Raw genomic sequence first — 21,194 nt, 5'->3', positions numbered from 1 at the left:
TAAACAGTCTCTAATGAGCTAAACTCTAATTATTATCCCAGCCCCAGAATTAGCTAGAGACACCAAATTTCATGAGAGTAGAGGCCTCCTCTCTGTTTTTCTCATTAGGAAAAAAGAAAGAAGAGAGGTTGAAAAAATCTCTATCCATTTTCTTTTCACTGTAAGTCTATAAACTTCCCTAAAATAAGTATTTAAAGGAAGTATTTGAGAAATAAGTTTATTAGAATATAATACAAAGTACTTAAATATAGTTATGAAATTATCAATACAATTCAAGTTTTAACAAAAATAAAGAAAATATTAAAAATGGCTATATTGCCCACTGATACATTTAAGCTGACATCATGTCAACATTTTCTAGATATGAAAAATCAAATACTGAAAATATGAAACCATCAGTTGAAAACAAAGAAACAAAATGGCAAGTCACACCAAGGTCATTTGAGTCTTACTAGATACATTTTCTGACTGATATAATACTTACACATGGGCAGCTCTAATTTTTACATAAAAAGGCTTGAACAATGAGCATAGACATAAAGAACATATGTGGTGATAACACTTCTGGTAAAACGATTATGGACAAGACAAAATTTAGCCTGTGGTATCCTATACTATAATTGTCTCCAATCATGTCTTTTAAAATACAATATACTTTAAATAGTTTCTATGGAAGGAATCGGTTGCAGCAGTAATTTAACTTTAAATCTTGTTCTGAACATTCTTCTCCTCCTGTGAGAAAATGTTTTCACACTTTTTGTGTATTCATGGGGGAGATGAAGAAACAGGAGAAAACAAGACACATTTTTTAGTTTCTCATACTCATTTTCCAAGTTTGTATCTCCTTTGTGACAATCAAGCATTTCATTACATCAGCTACTATCTGAGCATGCTCCTAATAATAATTATAGGAATATTCATTTTTAGCAGACATTGTGATGATGAACCTTCTACAGTGGTCTGCTCCTTTAAGAATGTAGGATTTAGGCAGTACAGGTCCTAGAATTCTGAAAGACAGTTTCAAAGGGACTATAGAAACATGTAAATAACTGGCAGAAGAACTGCAGACTGGGGCTGGGAGTCGGGGGGGAGGTCATTTGTAAGAAAATTAGTTTGGAGCTCTTTATGTGCGATTCACCTGTTCATAGCTATTAGTGGGAAAGCAAGTAAACAGTAAAACACAATCATCAAGAAACAGACAATTCATGCATGCAGTAGGATTAGATCATTGCCCTCTGTAGTCAGTGGTCAACTAAGGCCTCTCCTTTGCTGCTTAGCTATTCACAGTGGTTATAGATTTTTACATCTTGTATGGCAGAACTGCTGTTCTGAAGAAAGCTACAGCTAAATCAGTGGATTTGTTTCAAATACAGTCACCAAATTTGTAAGACAAAAACCAACCAACCAAACAAACAAAAAAACCCAAAAAACAAACCAGAAGAAAGCAGGGTCATTCCAGCCGGAGACGCTGGAAGCAGTTAATTCATTTACTGAAAAGCAGAAGGAAACACTGGTAAAATCAAGCACAGGCACAGGGAGCAGGAGGGAGACATGGAAGTGTCACTGTGAGGGAAAGGAGATAGGAAAGAGCTGAGGAAACTGGTATTGGAAGCTGAAGTAGGAGAAACGAAGAAACAAGAAGGTATTGCAATGGGAGCTAGAAAGCACTTGGAAGGAATCATAAGGAAACTCACAATAGTCTTTGTGTAACACATTAAAAAGTCAGAGCAATCACAAAGCACAAATATATCCAAAATTAGGCTTCACTTCTTTGAATACATACTTGACAACTTGCTATTGTTACTCGAATTACTTAAATTATTTTTATTTTGGTTTCTGGACATTGCTGCAGCTCAAGATAATTTGAATGGTCTGTAAAGCCACACCCTAACAAAAGTTTTGCTCAAAGCAAAACTCCTTTCCCAGCAGCTTATCAAGATAGCCAGTCCAACTCCTTCCCCCTCAGAGCCAGGTGAGAACAATTCAAAAGGGCTTTGTGAAGCAAATATTTGATTTAGGGGTGGGCATTCAAGAAAACTTGGATCAAGAGAGCTTCCCTCCCCCGCAAGACAGCAGGGTAAATACAGCAACTACAATTTCTAATTCACATGTAGATTGACTGTGATACTGTGAGAGTCTTTCAGGTATTAGTAGATTGTGCCAAGACTGTGGTTAGTGACTTCTATCATCTTAAAACAAAACAAAAAAGATCATGGCATAATGCTGCAACCCAAGACTTATCATTCAATGGTATAAATGTTGACCAAAGAGTCAAAAGTTTTCTGAATCTCTCCCTCCTTGCCTTCTCCCCACCCTCCTAACCCAGAAGAGGTTCCTAGGGAGACACACACACTGAGAAACGTACTTACCAAGGCAAGTATAAAGACCCTGACTTATCCATGCTAGTATAGCAAGAGTGATAAGATCTCCAAAACTTGCTGCTATAGGAGTGGCAACATTGTCAGGATTAATACCAGTCTTCTTTGATCCAACAATAACACCAACCATTATTATTCCTAGATTCAACAAAGAAGACAGTACAGTAATCGTATCTACTGTTGTAACTCCACAGAAAATCCCAAGATAATGGCAATTTCAAACTTAATAAACAAGAAGGCAGTGCTTTTGTCCCAGGATGCTTGTTCTTCCCACCTGACTGATGTCTGTATTTTTAAGTTTTAGCAATTTTTAAAAATGGGGTTATATATTAAAAGAAACACAGTAAGCATACACAAAAAAAAAAAAAAAATCAAGAACCATCCGTACAATTAACTGTTTTGCTTATGATTAGAATTATAACTATTGAAATTGTAAATGGCCATTTCCTGAAGAAAAAAATATGCAGTGTGTTATTTCTACACCCTATTAATTTTCACTGATCAAAATTTAAATGACACTAGGCTGAAAACAACATAAGATTAAATACTTCAGCATCTGATATTGTACAAGGTTTTCAGTCATGGACTTAGCACCGAACATCAAGAAGCTACATCATAAATTAAAACAAAGATAACATGTAAAAATTTTACTTGCTACACAGTTAAAAAATTTTAATTAGGGGTGTTGGTTTCTATTTTTTTTCCTATAAACAGCAACGCTATTTAAGAGGTATTTCCTGCAGAATGTTAGTGGCTACTAAAAATAAAATTCATGTTGTTATTAACAGTTGCCTTTGGCATAACTTGAGTAATTTCCCTCTCATCATATAATATACGTAAGAGTTTCAACTGGGTATGCTATCTTTTATGTTATTTTAAAGAATTTTTGAGAAATTGGTATATAATTTTCATGTATTTTACCAATATTATGTATGTTAGGCTGCATTAAAAGTTCACTTTCAGAAAAACTGCCTAAAGAGTTACACTTCCTGAAGTTCTCAAAAAAAAGGACTGAAATGATCCTGTAGCATCACAACATTTCAAAAGCACCTCTTTCACATGTAGGAGAATGAAGCTTAGAAAGTAATTTCCTATGTTGGCCCATCACCAGATAACAAAAAATGTTTCTCTTCATGTCCAAATTATACATGAGAGGTGGAAAAAATGTACTCATGTTCCTCAGTTCTCTTGCTGCTCTAAATTCTGCACATGATTAAACTCAATGGCTTTGTAGTCACTAGAAAAAGTGTGTGTTCTTAATTCCATGCAAAACTTTAATAATTTTGAAATTCTCACATTAGGCATATTAAATGAGTAAAATAAGGAAGTTAAAATATTTTACCTGACTTACCATTATTAAGACTACTGGCTATGTATTTTCATTAAGAATATGTCGCAAGTAGAGGTACTTTTTTCACCCCCTCATGTCTATTAAGTACCATCTTTTATGGTTAAATGTTTCCTGTCAGTTGGGAGGAGAAGATTAAATTCATCATGCCATATGGCTCCAGACAGACACTGGCACTGTTCATAGCAGGGGACTTGAACTTGGCCCAAACCCTTCACTTAAACCAATTTGTTCACTTAAGATACAAAACAGAGCGCAAACTAGCATATAAGCAGCATGGACAGCCAGGAACTTCAGCTGAACTAACATCTGGGTTTAAATACAACTAAGTTCTACCTGTTTAGTACTAACAATATATTTTGTACATTAATGAATTTAGAAAGCAGGGAAAAAAGTTCTCCATCATATCAGGTAAAACCTAAAAAAACCCCCATACTTTTTGTTTTAGGTATGCTCAGGAGGTCATGCAAATCAAAACCTTTTCAAAGAATATGACAGGAGAGGAACGTAATATGCAGGCCTATATGGAAATTCCAAAAGGGCATCCTACCCTCAGCTGTGTTTCAGATCTATTATACCTTACTGGATTTAAATTTTTAAAGACTACCAACATAATATACATTCAGCATTCACAGAAAACTAAATAAATGTAAAAAGTAAGAGATATGCTCCTTTTACCTTGTAAAAGGGAAGCTATGAAGGCAGTTGCTACGCTGCTAGAACACAGAAGGACTGAATGATCAAAGCGGTATTTGCCCTCTGGAATCCAGCCCAATATAACTGCAGCCACTGCTGCCAGAAATCCAACTACTGTTGCCTGAACCTGGAAAAGAATAAGAAGGTGAACGATTCTTAACATAGTTGATAGACTTCGGAGGACTACAGCATCATTTTCTGTTATTCTTTTCTCTATCTACATTTATTTGCAAGGTGTAAAGGAATCATGCTCATCCATTTCATAGTGATGATGATAACCTTGGATGATCAAGAAGAAAAATCTTACATCAGCAGCAAAGGCTTTACCAGCATTTCAGAGACTCAAGAATAACAGAAGTAAAACCAGAGAAAAGAGCTGAGGATTTACCAGAAACCAATGCCTAAAGAGGCTCCTAAGCCACTTAAAACAGTGAAGTCATAGCATAACATTTCACCTATTTTTTGAGCATGTTGTATTATAACGCATGAACATGGAAAAGTTCTTAAACTTAAGAAATAGTTGCTTTGGAGAACAAGCACTCCTTTCCTCAAATATCCCAACTATTTAAAATATCGTTTATTATCCAAAAGCTCTGTCACATACTTCTTCTAAACACTGAATCCAATGCAAATACAGTACTGAAAACATTTGAGAGGTCAAATTTAAAAGGTTTTGCCAAATCTGAATTTTTTCTCTGATTATCCTCTGATCCTCTCTCAGAAATATTAAGAAGGAAATACCGTTGCTACAGTGACAAAGAATACTTTACCTCTTCTTCTGATAAATATAAGCTCATATTGTCTTAGAGAAGAACTAAACTCTTAAAAAAAAAAGTCATGTAAATGTATGTTAAATATGAGCCAGTGTAGCAGAACTAGTTTCTCATTAACATTGCCTACCTCCATACTTACCAATGTTTGTGATAGACTTTTCAATAACTTTGCTCACTTAGAAGTGTTAATCAAATAAACCCAACATATTTACCTGTTTTAAGGCCAAATTGCCGATTATCAGGTTCCATTTCTCAATAGGAGAATCCATTTTTCCAATATTTACCTGTCAAAATTACAAAATAACTCAGATATTTGGGTTCAAAATTGTATTACTTGAAAACACACTAACTAACAAGGCAGAAACCCACAAATAATTCAACTCATACAAAAAAAGATACATTTTGAAAGCAAGTTAAAACTAAGCTACACTTTTTCAAGTCAATCATTTTTGTTGATTTAAAAATGTACTTAGAGTATCTATCCAAAAGTAGATAAATTTGATGCAGTTTTACATAGTAACTTGTTTAACCTCACATTACCGTGCAAGATATACTAGCTACCTTACATTCCAGGGATGTCCAAGCACCACCAGTGATTAGATCCATGGCTGGAAGGAAAACTTAACCAGTGTTTAGTCACTTTAGACTGAACTTGTTTCTATGGTCCTTAAATTCTGAGCTAATAGGACACTGAGTAGATGTGTGTGCGAACACACACACACTCATGCAAGTGTGGTAATTAACTGCAATGAAACTACCTGCATGGAGAAATTGCAAGTGCTTATGGAAAATCAGAAACCACATCTAACACTGTTTAGTATTCTAACTTTTCATTTATACGCTACAGGTAGAGACTTGTGATGCTGTAAATGATCTAAGTCCAGTCCTAAGGCAGCAGCTGGAAAGGCAGCAAATAAATTATTCTAAGAAATGAACAAGTGCATACATATTCTTCTATAATTTCCTACATTTACTTTTTTTTTTTGTAGTTAGAGGACAAGATCTGAAGAGCAGTAGATACCACTGTAGTATGACTATGTTTAAAATAATCTTCTTTTTAAGATAACTGAACAATTTTTTACATGTCAAGCATTAATTTTAGTGTTTTTTTCCCATAGAATACTGATTTATAAAACAACATACTTCTCAAAACACAGGAAGTCTTAATGCCTATGTTTTTCATCTTTTGATAATTTCTTTCCAGTTGGTTTCACTTCAATTTCTTTTCCATTTTGTTCCATTTTGTGATAGATGTGACTTGCGAGGAACAATGTATTAAAAGAAATGCTAACTTAAAAACTTAGAAATATAATAAGACACTTTATCTCAATCTACACCTTAAACATTTTACAGTGTTCAAAGTACAGTCCAAACTCTGCAAATACATGCATTAAGTTTCAATATTACAGCAGTATTTAAGGAAGTGCAGATAATAATCTCCTTTGCATCCTGTTTAAATATACACGCTAAACGAACGAAATGGCAGGCTATGGAGAGTTTTGCTCTTTTTCTCCTTTGAAGAAGGAGATACTTGTTAAAAAACAATCTTGGAAAATGCTCAATCCAGCCTAAAAATGAGCTGCTGCCAAATAGCATAGTTCGCTCCTCTACTATCAGCTACGCATTCATGTTTTCTTTCTTGAACCAGATCTACCAACTCCATGAGTGAGTTCATGGCAACACAAATTTGCTTGCTGGTTTCATGGAAATTTTTTTTCAGGGAGCAAATCTTCTACAAAATTATCTGATCCAGCACATGCAACTGTGTAACTGTGCACAAATGCTCTTAAAGAGTTTGGAAGGGAGAAAAAGAGCAGGGTCACTCTTTCAGCTGCAAATTTCCATAAAGTAAGATGAAGTTTATCGTGATACTGTGTAATAGGTGGACATAAATAAAAGGTTTGTAAAGTCATATTGCTAATGCCTAACTATGATAACTCATAATCAAAACAAGAGGGATGAGTGGATGAATAGTGTTTTGGTGTTGGTTTTGGGAGGTTTTTTGCTTCCTCCTAAAAACCGAAAAAGAAATAGGGAGAAAAGGCAGCAGTATGAACCAAGACAATCAGAGACAATCATGACTCAAACTACAGAACAAAGCTGAAGAATATAAACCACACAATATAAATATTGTGTTTAAATGGGCAGTTGACCTAAGTACTCCTCACACAGATATGCTAGCACAGCAGTGGGCAGAGAAAAAAGCTCTTACATTAACACTAACACCAAACAGAAGTACAAGCTACGCCCTGAGGTAGATTAAAACCACAGTCTTGAGACCCATTTAATGAAATGGCTGATTCTAAAGTGGATGGGAAATAGCGAGTGACCAGTAAGAAGCAGCTAAAGTAGGAATATGGGCAACAAGAATAATGAAGGTGAGCAGATGACACTTGAAAGCAGATGTGTTATGGATAACAAACTTTCTAACAAGACACTACTTTTTGGCTGACTACATAGTTACAATGAAGTAAAGATGATTAATTTATAGCCCCAAGAGCATGGACATGTCTACAAATTCAGGTGCAATTATAAGCTTACTGAGCAAGAAGGGTTTGAATTAGCTCCGATGCTGAACTCACGTTGCAAATTTCCTCCTCAAAAGGTATTTGCAGGGGCACAGTCTTGAATTTACTATAAAGATAGTATCTGAGGCAGAGCCACCTAATGCAAATTTAGGTCAGAGAAGACTAATCATACAACTGCCTCCACATAACTGTTTAGATATGCTCTGAATTAATATAATCCAATTTCACGTAGGATGAGGATGACAGGACCAAAGATTGGATGGCTAAAGAGAGTAGGGGTCAATGAAATTAATGTGAAGAATGCAGAGGTCAGAATAACCTCTTTCATAGAGGTCCAAGAGAACTGGCACATAAATTGCAGGTCTAGTGGTATGCTTTTTGACTAAACTCTCTAGTAAGCAATGATACAATATGACACAGCACCTGTTTTTAAAACCTGGTGGAAGCAGGGCGATCAAGGCAACTGTCATGGAGTTCAAATTCACATCTGGCAACTAAGCCCAAGCTGTCACCTGTAAGAACTTACATGTAACAGGTTCTCAAAGGGTTTTTTTTGTTTGGTTGGTTGGTTTTAACTAACAATTAGAAAAATTACAGCATTCTAGTTTATTTGTCTGTCCAACCAATTTGTGTATATTGTGTATCCAACCGAAGCCAGGTTGGATGGCACTTTGAGCAACCTAGTCTACTGGAAGGTGTCCCTGCCCATGGCAGGGGGGTTGGAACTACATGATCTTTAAGGTCCCTTCCAACCCAACCCATTCTATGGTTTGCCTTTGCAGTAGCACTAGGGGGATGTTCCTGGGTGTCCACCACCTTGCAGACCTGCACACATTGCAACTGGTGTTGAGCATGAAACAGACACAGAAGAGAAAAGTGAAAGGTTCCTTGCAAGATAAAAACCTTTCTTTCCCCCTTGTTTTTTGACATATAGAACCTAAATATAATCTTGTTAGCATTATCTTGATAATGAATGATCTATACTGTTCTTATTTCGTACAGCACTGTTATCTTAAACCTCCACTGTTGTGCACATGCACTTATCTCAGGGGTCCTCAAACTTTTTAACCAGGGGGCCGGCGCGCAGATGCAGTGGCAGGCCGGCGGGGGGTGTGGGGGGTGTGGGGGTGGGCAGGGGGGTTCTGTAAATACCCGTGGATGGATTGAGGACCCTGGGGGGCCATATCCAACCCACTACGGACCGTAGTTTGAGGACCCCTGACTTATACACACACACTCTACAACATGAGCTCTTCACCAGCTGGAACAAATCAGCACTACCACCAGCAAAGAGAGAATGTTTGCTGAACCATGACAAGCCTCTACCTTCTCCAGTGAACTTACAATGTCCAGTGAACTTACAACATGACTAAAGAAGTCCCAGAAAACATTTCAGTCACCTGTGTAACTTAGTCCAGGGTCTGTCATGTTTCTTAAAGAAAACAGGTCATACAAGGAAGTTAGAAGCATTAGAGAACCAACAAAAAAAATAACAAGAAAAATGCCACAGGTCTGTCAGTGCAAAGCTGGGAAGTAGTTTCGTTCCAATAGTGCTGTGACTTCAGGCAATGCCAAAGAAATTGGAACTCCCACACACCATGAAGCACTGAAGAAACGTACACTTCACCAACCTGTTTTTAGCCAGTAAATTAACATTCATGGTAGAAGATGAACATGAACAGAGCTGGCTAACCTGATTTGGCCAAGACAGACATATGACAATTTCTGATACTGGGGTCAGAGGAAGCCTTCATGGCATGCTAGACTAAAAACCACTGAAGAATCAGCTCATTTATGCCTTGGTAAGACTTAATGACCATGGTAAGTAGCACTGGCAACACTCCTCAATCTAAACCCTCTCAGAATGGACTGTTCGAGTCTCAGTAGGAGCTTGGGCTTCAAATGGCCAAATAGGCTCTGAAAAATCACATTCAAGACATCTACAGATCATGTTATGACACAGTTACTGGGATACCTTTAAGAATGTCATTTTGGATTAAGGGGAGTTGCCTGAACATCATGATGCCAGCTTCAGTTAACCACTGAACATACCGCCAGTGTTGTGGGAAGTCCAGTATCCTTTATCTGCATGTTTGAGAGGGAGATCAGCTCCTTGATTTTTGGTAACAGTTCATGACAGTAAGAACCAAGGTCAGGGTTCCCAGTGCAGAAAAAGGGTCTGCATGACCCTTTTCCAAATGTCTCCCGATAGCTGCAAGATTCACAAATGAAATGGCATTGGTGAGGATGGGGAAATAAGCCATTGACTGGCCCAGAGAAGAAGTTCTGGAGTTGTGATCTGGTGAAGGTCATAATTTCGATTGAGATAAAGAATTAAAAATCCCATTAACTGAAGCAAAAGTAGTGGAGCTGATTCCGACCCTCTATTTTTTAAGCCTTCAGTAAGGCACTGGTAGATCTTGGACTTGGTGTATTTTCCGCTATGCAATATAAGCACTTCCAATTCTCAGGCCACAAACTGTACCAGTCAGGAACAAATTAAGCAACAGATCAACACCAAAAAAAAAAATTAAAGTAAAAGACAAAAGTATAAATTCCTGACATAAAGGCAGCAAGGCTTAAACACAAAATATTCTTAAGAAGCAGCAAGAACACTCAGAAAAGTAAGAGCATTAAAATCAAACAGAAACCAAGACTGAATAGCTTAAGGCTGCCATTGATAAAGATACAACAAACACATCAATTCTTACGTATGAAGGAATGGATATGGGGCAAAAGTAATTGATTTTTATAATGGACATGACACAAACAAACCTTCATACGACTGCTAAGGCTATGTCCATCCCAGTATGCATTTAGGTAATAACTAAATATAATGTGTTAATTATTATTGTTGTCATTAATTTATTAATCACAGAAAACTGGGAGAGCACGTCAATAGAAATCATTGTAATATCATGCAAAAATTGAATGACATTGAGGATTACAGCAACAATTCAACAGCAGAAATGCAAGGTCATACACTTAGGACTAACATATTTCTGACAGAAGATGGGAGTGACAGCTGGAAATAACACAAAAGGAGAAACACAAGGACACAGTCGATCACAAAGTGACTGTGAGGTCTAAATCTGACACTGCTAGGCAGATGGGTACATATAAACCTACAAAGTTTCAAGAGCAAGTTTCAAGAGAAATAGGGAAGTGCTATTCCACAAAACCATAGTAAGGTCTCATCTGGAGTTATATACAACTTTAACCAAACATTTCCTAGAAAGATTCATTTGAGCAGGAAGAGGCCGAGAATGGGGGCCTTGCTGGAGAATGGAAAAATTATCATGTAAAGGAGAAACACTGTATTAGTCACTGTCTTACAGAGATACCCAGTTCAGCTACCATAAATAGTTTAGCCATGTTCTTAGAACATTCTGTTCACTATAGTATTCACACACATACAAAAAATACATGGTAAAGTAATCTGGCTTGCTGAGGCTGGAAAAAATGAAGGGATGAAGCATACCCTGAGACATAGAAAAGAACCATGACAAATATATAAGAAAGAAGACATAGAAAAAAAACAGTTATGCTATGCTACTGTGCTCACACACACAGAATAAGCAGACACACAAAAAAACACCACAACAAAAAAGGAATAAAATTTTTTAGCCAGAAAGCTACAAAAGAGTTTCTTACAGTTTGATCAAAAATGCTCTGGAATAGCAATGTTAGCAATACTTTATTTTGGTGCCACACAAGTGGTCTTTAGAAAAATGTGTTCAAAACCTACACTTCTTGTTAGCCTATTCAAACCCCCTCAAAGCCAAAGAGATCTGTCAACCTTACAGAAGACACATGCAAATCTCAAAAATCTATTTCATGTGTTCTGAATGATGACTCAGAAGAGACCGAAGTAGTAAAACTCTGATGTGTGGAGATTAGAAATGGGTCATCTTTTTAACTTTGCCAATTTAATAACTTATTTAAAGAGCCTCCAGAACAACCTAATTAAGCCATAAACATAAAATACTTGTGTTCCAAACAATTGTTTTCCTTTTGAAATAATTACAACATATATCTGAAGAGCAAAGGGAAAAAGAATGTTACTTACAGCAGTTGATAGCCGGGATGCCAAGGTCATTTCCAAATTTCCTTTGAGACCAAGAAGTGCAGGAACCAAAATAAAAACTTCAGTAACATTCTTGAACACATCCCAGTGCTATATAAAGGATACAATAGGAAACATTCAACTGAAAAATTCTCTTTACACTATCCACAAAGTATTAAAAAAGTTCTGTGACTTATAACTTAATCCTCTGAAAAAATATTTTTTTCAATCTTTTTATAGTAGACCTAAAAGTCTAAAGCCAGAACTGTTACCTATTTAGATGAAATAGATTTATGACTGCATATTACTACTTCAAAGATAAGAATACCAAAAGTAAGATACACAAAACCTGGCCTTAAAACAAACCTAGTTAAAAAAAGATGTCATTAATTTGAAGTTGTTTTTTTTTCATGACTTCAAAATAACACCAGGTACTATGACTGCTCTTGAATTCTGCTCTTAACTTACAATAATATTTTCATCTTTTTCTTTTCAGCTGTGTAGAAGCCTCACATTAAAACAGCAAGGAATCAGCTGTCAAATGAACAAAGCCTGTAAGTGGAAAACCTTATCTTTATTCTTTTACTTCTAAATGTGAAATTTAGAACAGTAGTTTTCCAAAACCCAGATTTCATAAAGCAAATTCTCCCTTAATTTTTCATGCACTGAGTTCTCAGGACTGAAATGCTGTGCTACTTTGTATGCCTGTCAATCCACACATTTAATTTGTGATCATTTATCAACTTTACTAAACTAGCAAAGTGGTAAATTGCCTTTGTATTCAGGGATTTGCAAACATTTAAATTATTATTTTAACTGAAATAAAAGAATCCAATTCTCAAATGTAAACAAGATCTAAGAATTACCTATATGTGAAGTTGCACATGTATTTAGTACTGGGAAAGAACCACCATGAAATGGTTTATAAAAAACAAGCTTAGAATGCCTTGTTGTCTTCAAATTTTCATTTTCAAAACATGTTCTGTCATATTTCAAGATCCTGCTTTACTGACATCACAATTTAATGCTTAGTTTAAAGTGAAAAAAGGTAGTAATGACAACAGCTATTTTAGCCTTTGTGTCACGTCTCTTCTCATTCACGGTGAGCTGGATGGAAAGCCAATAAAGATTAGAAGTAATATAGGAGGAAGAATTAAGATATCTCTCAGTCCAGCTCAAAAACCAGCCATACAAACACACTCCCTTAAAGGAAGGAAGACAAGGTGAAACATTTGGTTGGAAGCCAGTAGTGGCAATAGGCACAACTGCATCTTTTGGCTGATTGTTATGCTGTGTCATGCAGTAAATTGCAACAGGGTGTAAATAAGACATCTGTAAGAAGAACAGATTGGCAAGATGTAAATGAACGACTGGTGCAAAACAGTGCAAGGAAGCAGTGAAGTCTGCTTGTCAATCTTTATTTTCAATTTCCTTGCTGTATAAAAAAAAGTGTCTTTTCATTGCAATTGATTGAAGTCCAAGCTTCCTTTACTCTCTCAAAATTTTGAGTGACAAAGAGCCACCTCTTTCTTACCCCTCTTTAAATTAACTTTGTAAACTCTTTAAGTGTAGCTAAAGAAAACCCTAAAGCTGAATGAAACAAAACAAAAGAACAGATTAATTTGCCTACTGTGTTTCAGTTTGATTATTGTGGTTATTTCATATTTTTTAATAATTTTTTGTGAATCTACTCATACAGGAAGAGATAATCCATGAGGTTTGTACTTATAGGAAATTTCTGGTTTTAAAAAAACTTATTAGGTAGGAAATAAAAGTAAATACAGCCTTCAAAATGCAAAGAGAAGGCAAGAAAATAAGCTAGTCAAATAAACCCTTCTTAACTGTTACTGTCTCCTGAATTTTTTTCAAATATCATTGCAGAAAGAATTATTTCATAGGCAACTGTTACTTTTAACTCCACTGAAATGCTTCTGACATCTACAACTATGTTAAACTAGAAACCAGTCCTAAAAAGCTTCTGTATCAGTAGTGTCTTAGTGATATAATACTCCAAAACAGGTTTTTAAAATATTATTAAACTTGAGAGAAAGTTCTGTTTTATCCTAGTCCTGAATAACTACTATCAGTTAAATATGCTACCACAAACCAAGATAATCTGGTTTCTCTGGACCTACTACAACTATATTTCAAGGTGGATTTGACTGCAGCCCTGTTCACACTGCCAATGTTTGTAATTCCCAGTGTTCAGTGTACCTAATGTTATATTGAAAAGACACACACCCCTGAATATTCAAAACAGCTCTAAATCACTTCATATGAATTTCATATAACATACAAATGTATTGCACATCGTCATATACCATATGCATTATCACGGACCAAATTTACACAGCACTTCAGAAATTGTATAAGACTTGAAGCACACAAGGAGATAAGGCAATACATTCCTCTGATCTTTTTAAACTCCTATGTATTGCGGCATCACAGTTAATTACAACTCCCACTTGACTATGTATACTTTTACTAGTGTCAACAGAATTTTGAACTATCAATTATATTTCTATCCTTACTTACAGCAGAAGGTAACAGTTCTACTCACCAGCTCACTGTGGCTAAGGAACAACTCTTACCAAGGCTTGAATGACTCCAAATTAAACATTGGAACTGTTTAAGATGAGATTTGGGCAGAAGATGTTCGTAGTAGCAGAACTGTACACAGACCTAATTATTTGTAAACATCTACGATATCATACATTAGTTATAAACCTCATAGACTACCTGTTAAAAAAAACACCTTCCAAAGCAAATACCAACCTGTACAATATCCAAAACCATGCCAGCAGAAACAGTTCCAAATCCTGCTAGCAAAAAAGGTACAAGTATCTGTAATGCCATAATACTGCTAGATTCTTTGGGTTGTTTTCTACTTCCTTCCACAATGATATCATCATTACTGTCACTAGACAGGTTATCTTCCTGCAACATGGCATCTGTTTCTGAAGTGTCCATTCCATCACAGTAATTATAGCTAGTAAAATCATCATATTTAGGGCTACAGCTAGATGGGCTGTGTCCATTACTACCATGAAAACTTGGTTCTGAGAAGTGATGGTACTCTGTGTGTTGTTCAGACCTAACATTAAAATTGTGTCCTGCTGGTTGTAATCCATCTTGCCAGACACCATTCACTTTTTTGTGTCTTTCATCCTGGTTTATTTGGTAAACAACAGGAACCATACTCAAAAGCAGTCTCAAAAATTTATCAGACTGAATTGTATTAAGATTTATGGTCCAGTTCACAAAACCTTCTCTGTCATGAACTTTGTTATTTGTTTTGGAGATGGTAGATCTGCCTTTACAGTTAGTCATAGTGCTACAGAAGTACAAGTTGAAAAGCACTTCGTTCTTCAGATGTCAGTGAAGAAATCTTGTAGATGAGTCATCAAGTGCCACATGATGCTTTTAAAAGAGATAAACCAAAATGATCCTTTTTTGCATGCAAAAATGTTTTTTCATTGATCTCAGATCTTCAACGAATCCATAAGCAAGGCTGGATCTGCAAAAAAGTATATATTCAAGCTTTAAAATACTTTAACTCTACAGAAAACAAAAGACACCAGTTTAAATTTCAGACCACCCAGTATCTTTCCAAAGCAAATATTTGTAGAAATGCCAATCTTCTCCAATATTTAATTGCATGAGTTGAAAGAAATTAGAAGGTAAAAAGGGAAACTTGGCGGGTAAGGAAGTTTCACATACCGATATACTTTCTAACAAAGAAAGAGACAGCAACGTAGATTGTAAGTGAATCGGTGAGGACCTAGCTTTTGCCTTCTCAAAGCCCAGGAAGTGAAAGTCTTCAGGCAGATACTGTGGGTAGCTCTAGGCTTCCATCAGCCCTGAAGGCAGTCAGTCCTCAGAGAAAAATACTTCTGCAAGGTGCAAGGATATGGACAAATGGAACCCACATGATGCACTTTGGGGCCACTCTTTTTTCCTCCCACTCTACAGCAATGGCAAGGAGCCCAGAAAAATTAAGGAAAAAAAACCCCAAGTTTCAAAACGCTATCAGAGGTGGTAAACCCAAAGCAATATTCTGGGTGGCAAAGGTCTCATGTGTTGACAGTTCCTGCCTTCCATCCCCATAAAAACATGTCAAACCAATATTGATATGTACAATTCAAAAGCATGCTAATTTAAAATGGTAACGACTGATGTCCCTCTGCAGGAAACATACAAATTGTGTTAAAAATAAAAAGCTACTATATACATAATAAAAACGGACATTTTTTCATAAAATACTCCAATATCAAGGAAAGACAGTAATGAAATTCAGACCAATTAGTTTAAAATAGCTCACATTAGTCTAATGTAAAAATAAACCTACATTAATGTATTCATAAATGTGGCATATTAAAATGTAATTAGAAAAAAGGGTAGGAGTTAGGATAATTAAAATAAAGTTATTAAAAATCTTATTTTAATTTAATTTTGCATGAGGAGTAGGTTGCAGATATTTCCCGAAAGATTGGTTATTCCAATGTCTAGTGACCACTAAAATATAACTATTTGACACTAGATGCAGTCGGTTTGGTTTGCTTTCTGCAAATCATGCAAATATAATCTTTTTTATCTTTTATGTTAAATGTGATTTAATGAGCATTTGTTTCTGCTTCAAAATTTCTATCATGGTAGAAAATTAAGCAGTGATACAGTGGCAGCCTCCAGTCATTTGACATTTCCTCCATCAGAAGCCACTTTACCTTCTTCTTCAGTTTTCATGTTGTAATAATAGTTATGGTAATTTACTAAAAGAATAGTCTTAATATGACTTGAAGCTTTGCTGACTTTGGTATTTATTGCTAGACTCCATGAATACAAGTAAATGATTGGCATAAACAAAGAAACAAAGGTCAGGCAGACTACACCAGCATGATGTGGGATAACACAGTTCCACAAGCTCAGGACACTATATCTATGCAGAATTGTGAAAACGTATTTTTACGGACTGCAGGAAATAAAAATAGTTTAGGGCTGGAGGATTTTTAATCTATGTTTTCTAAGAAAATAGAGCTCCTAAGATCATATCATTTATAGTATGAACCCTATACTTTCCCTCCCTCCGCTTCAATGTTTTTAAGTCATCCAGTATTTCTGGAACAATTTCAGATAGATTTGGCAGAGAGTAGAGAAGTCAAAGCTTTGAGTAACTAACAGCCTTGTAAGATTTCCAAATCTGTGCCCTTGCTGTAAAGGCATCCTCAAACATTAGTTAGCACAATTCACTCATACACAGCCACAGCAAGTCAACTTCAAAAGTCCTGCTGCTCACAGGATTACTTGGTTTGGGTTTCTTTGAGTGAAGAGATGACTCAGATGCAACACTAAGATTATTCCTCTACCAATTGCTTTAACCAAGGGAGCTCTGACCAAGAAACAAATGTTTTTAAAATGCCAATGGAGTTCATTGCTTGATTTAGAAAGAAGTCAAGCTTCTTTGGGGAAAAAAAAAAAAGCGATCTTTCTTCCACAAGACCAAGAGAGTAATTTAAGTAACCAGGATTCCTGCAATATCTTTTGTCGCTCTGTAGCAGATTGTGCTGTGCTGAACCTTTTAGAGTAAGCGCAGTAAAAACTCCTAGGCCTCAGTCCTGTTTTCCACACACTTTAATTAGGAATAACAAAACAACTTTTGCTGCTGTTCCAGAGGAGCTCTAACCACAGGCCAAAATGGTTCTCTGTTAAGTGCTACAGAAAGGCAGAACAAGAAGAGGCAATTTTGTTTCTTCCTGGCCCAAAGCGGCATTATCTATAAAAAAAAAGAAGAAATGGTGTCCAAAAAAAGACAAGCAGAAGCAGAAGTAACATTAAACTATCAACCTAACTATGACTAGCTTCTATGACATCAACAAAGAATAGAAGTATTAAGAGGAATACAAGAGAAGTTCATGGCAGTTGAGGAAAATTAAAATTTCAGGAAGGGTATAGCCTAGGGTGCTGAAGGTTGCCAACTGATCTATGATGATGGGAAGCGACACGCTACTTTGGAAGCTTGCAGAAAAGCTTTGGACCACTTCAGCTGGCTGAGTTTCAGTTGCCCACAAGAAACATTTAGATTAGTGAAACTTTATGTCAGAACTCAAATATGGGATGTAGAATTAAGATCCAAAAGTGTCCATGAGAGACAGACCCATAGCATCCTCATTGGGTTTGGGGTTATTTTTGGGGGGTAAGGGGGTATCTTTTTTGAGGCGAGGGGAGGAGTAACATATGAAGGATTTTATTTCACTTGTGGAGGAATACATTAAGAAAATTTCCCAGTAGCTTTAACAAGGCAGAGTCTGGCTCTCATTGTGGTTTCTCCAATATGTCCTCCAGTCACATCACCGGAGTGCTAGACCAGTGACTCACAGAAATTATTAATTGGTCTGGAACTCTGGCCAAAAATACTTTGGTTAATTATCTGTATCTTTCTAACATACGGATTTTTCTCCTTTCAAGTTTTTACTATCTTTTTTTTTTTTTTTAAGAAATCTTTTGGAAAGATTGTGGTTTCATTTAGTATGAGAAAGTGTTAACAAATAGAAATGGCACTTAAGAGGAAAAAAAAAGACAAAACAGAAAAATAATTCAATCAACTAGCAAGTTAGAAAGGGAGGAAGCGGCTGGTATGGACAGCTAACAATTGAAGTAGTACAAAGAAGTTTGGTTGATAGTCATTTATGTTTTTCCTACCGAAAGACTTGGACTGACAAAAAGTGAGCTAATGATAAATGCTGAAAAAATGAGAATTTAAGACAAACTGAAAAATATACGATATAGTGAAAAGTAATTACTTCTTCAGAGCATACAGACAGGACATAACTACGAATGTAACTATTCCTTTCTGAAAACCTGTTCCAACAAAGATAATTTTCCAAATGTCATCTGATGCAATAGTTTTATCCTAAGTTAGAGAATGCTAATAAACTTCTAGGCGGGTTTTTTTGTGCCTACAAAATGCAACAAACCATCTAAGAAACAGTATAACCTTAGGGACAAGAACTCAGCTTTATCATTGACAAGAACAATGCTAATGTTATTGTTGTCTAGAAAAGACATGGCCAGGTAAAGACGCAAGCTCTACTTCAATAACTCATATGAAGAAAAGGAGGTAAAGATCTTCAAAAATCCCATCCCTGGTTTCTGTAGGAAGAGGTGATAAGTGAATCTGATTTCTTGCCATATAACCAGGAGGTTACAGAGGAAGGTGAAGTACTAAAAAAAGGAAATGAGAGAAACACAGATCCTTTGAGAAGCCAGGAAACAGCCTCAAATTTCTCATACCTGGCACACTATACGTGAAATGCAAGGACACCTTGTCTTTGTCTCTACAAGCAGAATAACAAGCTATATCCAGACTATGAATACAATAATTTCCATTTCTTTATTGTTTCCCAAGTGCCTACTTTTAACAGTTTCTTCTTTTTCTTCATACATTTTATACCACGTAACAACTACTGTATATTATTCAGCTCTCTGACAGCCCTGCAAGCATACACAAATGTAAACAAACATAAACAAATAGTTCTGCAAACATAAACAAACAGGAAATACAGCCATACCCTGCTGTTTGTGTTCCTGAAAAGTGAGACACTTAGCAATCCAACAGATAACAAACCAATTTTACCTATAAGAGTTAACAAAATTAATGCATACAGCATTTTAAAAAATACATACAGAGACAGTTCATATGATGTGGAAAATGGACAGGCAGAAGCAGATGGTGTGGAAAATAGAGCCATGAGCTGGAAGAGATGCTGACTTTTGGAAACTGATAGCTGCTTTAGAAAAATCTCAGATACTTCAGCTGTGAAACTGAACACCTGATCATTATCACATTTTTCCATCCTTCACCTTTGATTTGCTTGATTGGTCTTGATTCACCTGAGAAAGATGACGATGAGAAGGCAGCAAGAACACTCTTCATCATTACCCAAATGAATTGCCAACACTGCTTCAGACATACCCATGAATTAGTTCTCAACAGCATGGAAAAGAGATGTTTCTTCTATGCTTTCCCAGGGTTTAAAGAACATCTAGCACAAGCAGGATTAAGAGACTGCATTCTACAGCTAAATTTGATCATATAGTGATTAGACTGCTGATAACTTATTTAAAGCATGAAAACAATTAGTAATTAAATCACTGTGCTTTCTTAAGAACCTTCAAAAAAAGGAGGAAGGAGGAAGAATGGTAAATCATCAAGTATGAAACTTCTGTAGAGTCGACATTATGACAGGCTAAAACAAATATTTACCGAAGTCTAGGTCTGGGAAAATCAATTTTCTGACTTCTTTCAGAGTTTGGCTAAAAAAACCAAAAGATAACACCTATCTAAGTAATACTGAGAGCTTTCACAGAATCCAAAGCTAATCACACCACAGTCAAAAAACATTTTCCTAAAAACTTCAAATATTTTTGTACAGGTAATATTCAAAGCAATAATAATCTCTGTGTTGCACTTCTAGGTGGTCTGCAATAGAATACTATAGCTTAAACGTGTCTGTCTGAGAAACCTCTCTCGGTACAACAACAAGCCTTGGAAAGGGATTCAGGAAAGTAATCTGAAACATTAATGAAATACTGAGCTTTAATATTTTGCCATAATAAGCAAAGATGAAGCTGGATTCTTTTCTGGCTTCAAAGACTCTTTTTCTGTCTGCAAAGAAGAAGCCAGACTCTTTTCAGTGAAAGGATGACAGGTAGCATGCACAAACTGAAACACAGGAAATTCGATTTAAATGTAAGAAAAAGCTTTTTGCTTTTTTTCTTTTTTACAATGAAGGTGGTTGAACTCTGGTCCAGAGGTTTCCTGGTTATGGAGGCACCATCCTTGGCAATATCTGAAACCTAGCTGAGGCATGGCCCTAAGCAGCCTGCTCTACTTGACCCTACACTGAGCAGAGGTGGCTGAGGAGAAAATTTCCTGAGAACCCTTCTGACCTCAATAATTCTGAGATTCTGTGAAGTTTGAAATGTGAGGTTTTGGGGGCTGTCTTTAAGTTCAGACTTACAGAGGTGATACAGGCATCTGCGTGGCCTCTTCTCTGCTGTTGTGTCCTATGTACATACAAGTTCCTGGTATTACACTGAGATCCTTATCACAGCTGTGGCTAATTGTTTACATTGCTGTAGTGGAGCTATGAGTAGAAAGTGAAAGCTACATCATACCACCTCAGCATCATAGAGAGTAAACAAACAGACTACATTATCATGAACTGTTTTGTAGAATCTAGAACCCAAGGTGGTATGCTGGGCTAAGATTATTTACAGCAGGTACTTAATGTTGAGTATTAAAGACTGAAAAACATGCTGAAGATCAACAAATGTTGTGTGCAAAGCAGATGTATGGGCATTACATACCATTTCTTAAATATTATGCAGTAAACTGAGTAACATGGT

The 21,194-nt window shown here is 36.2% G+C and overlaps 1 protein-coding gene across 1 annotated transcript in view; it reads right to left on the bottom strand.

Moving 5' to 3' along the window:
* SLC41A2 (solute carrier family 41 member 2) overlaps positions 1-21,194 on the bottom strand; it is a 58,998-nt gene that overhangs the window by 34,836 nt on the left and 2,968 nt on the right. The window contains exons 2-6 of the mRNA XM_056339852.1: positions 14,565-15,306; positions 11,793-11,900; positions 5,408-5,479; positions 4,405-4,549; positions 2,370-2,516 (exon numbers count right to left, since the gene is read on the bottom strand). Of these exons, the coding sequence (XP_056195827.1) occupies positions 2,370-2,516; positions 4,405-4,549; positions 5,408-5,479; positions 11,793-11,900; positions 14,565-15,119 (1,027 nt within the window). The 5' untranslated portion in view covers positions 15,120-15,306. The remainder of the gene's footprint in view (positions 1-2,369; positions 2,517-4,404; positions 4,550-5,407; positions 5,480-11,792; positions 11,901-14,564; positions 15,307-21,194) is intronic.

Source organism: Falco biarmicus, chromosome 5 (assembly GCF_023638135.1).
Source record: "Falco biarmicus isolate bFalBia1 chromosome 5, bFalBia1.pri, whole genome shotgun sequence".
NCBI lineage: Eukaryota > Metazoa > Chordata > Aves > Falconiformes > Falconidae > Falco > Falco biarmicus.
This window is presented reverse-complemented; position numbering and strand designations above follow the sequence as displayed.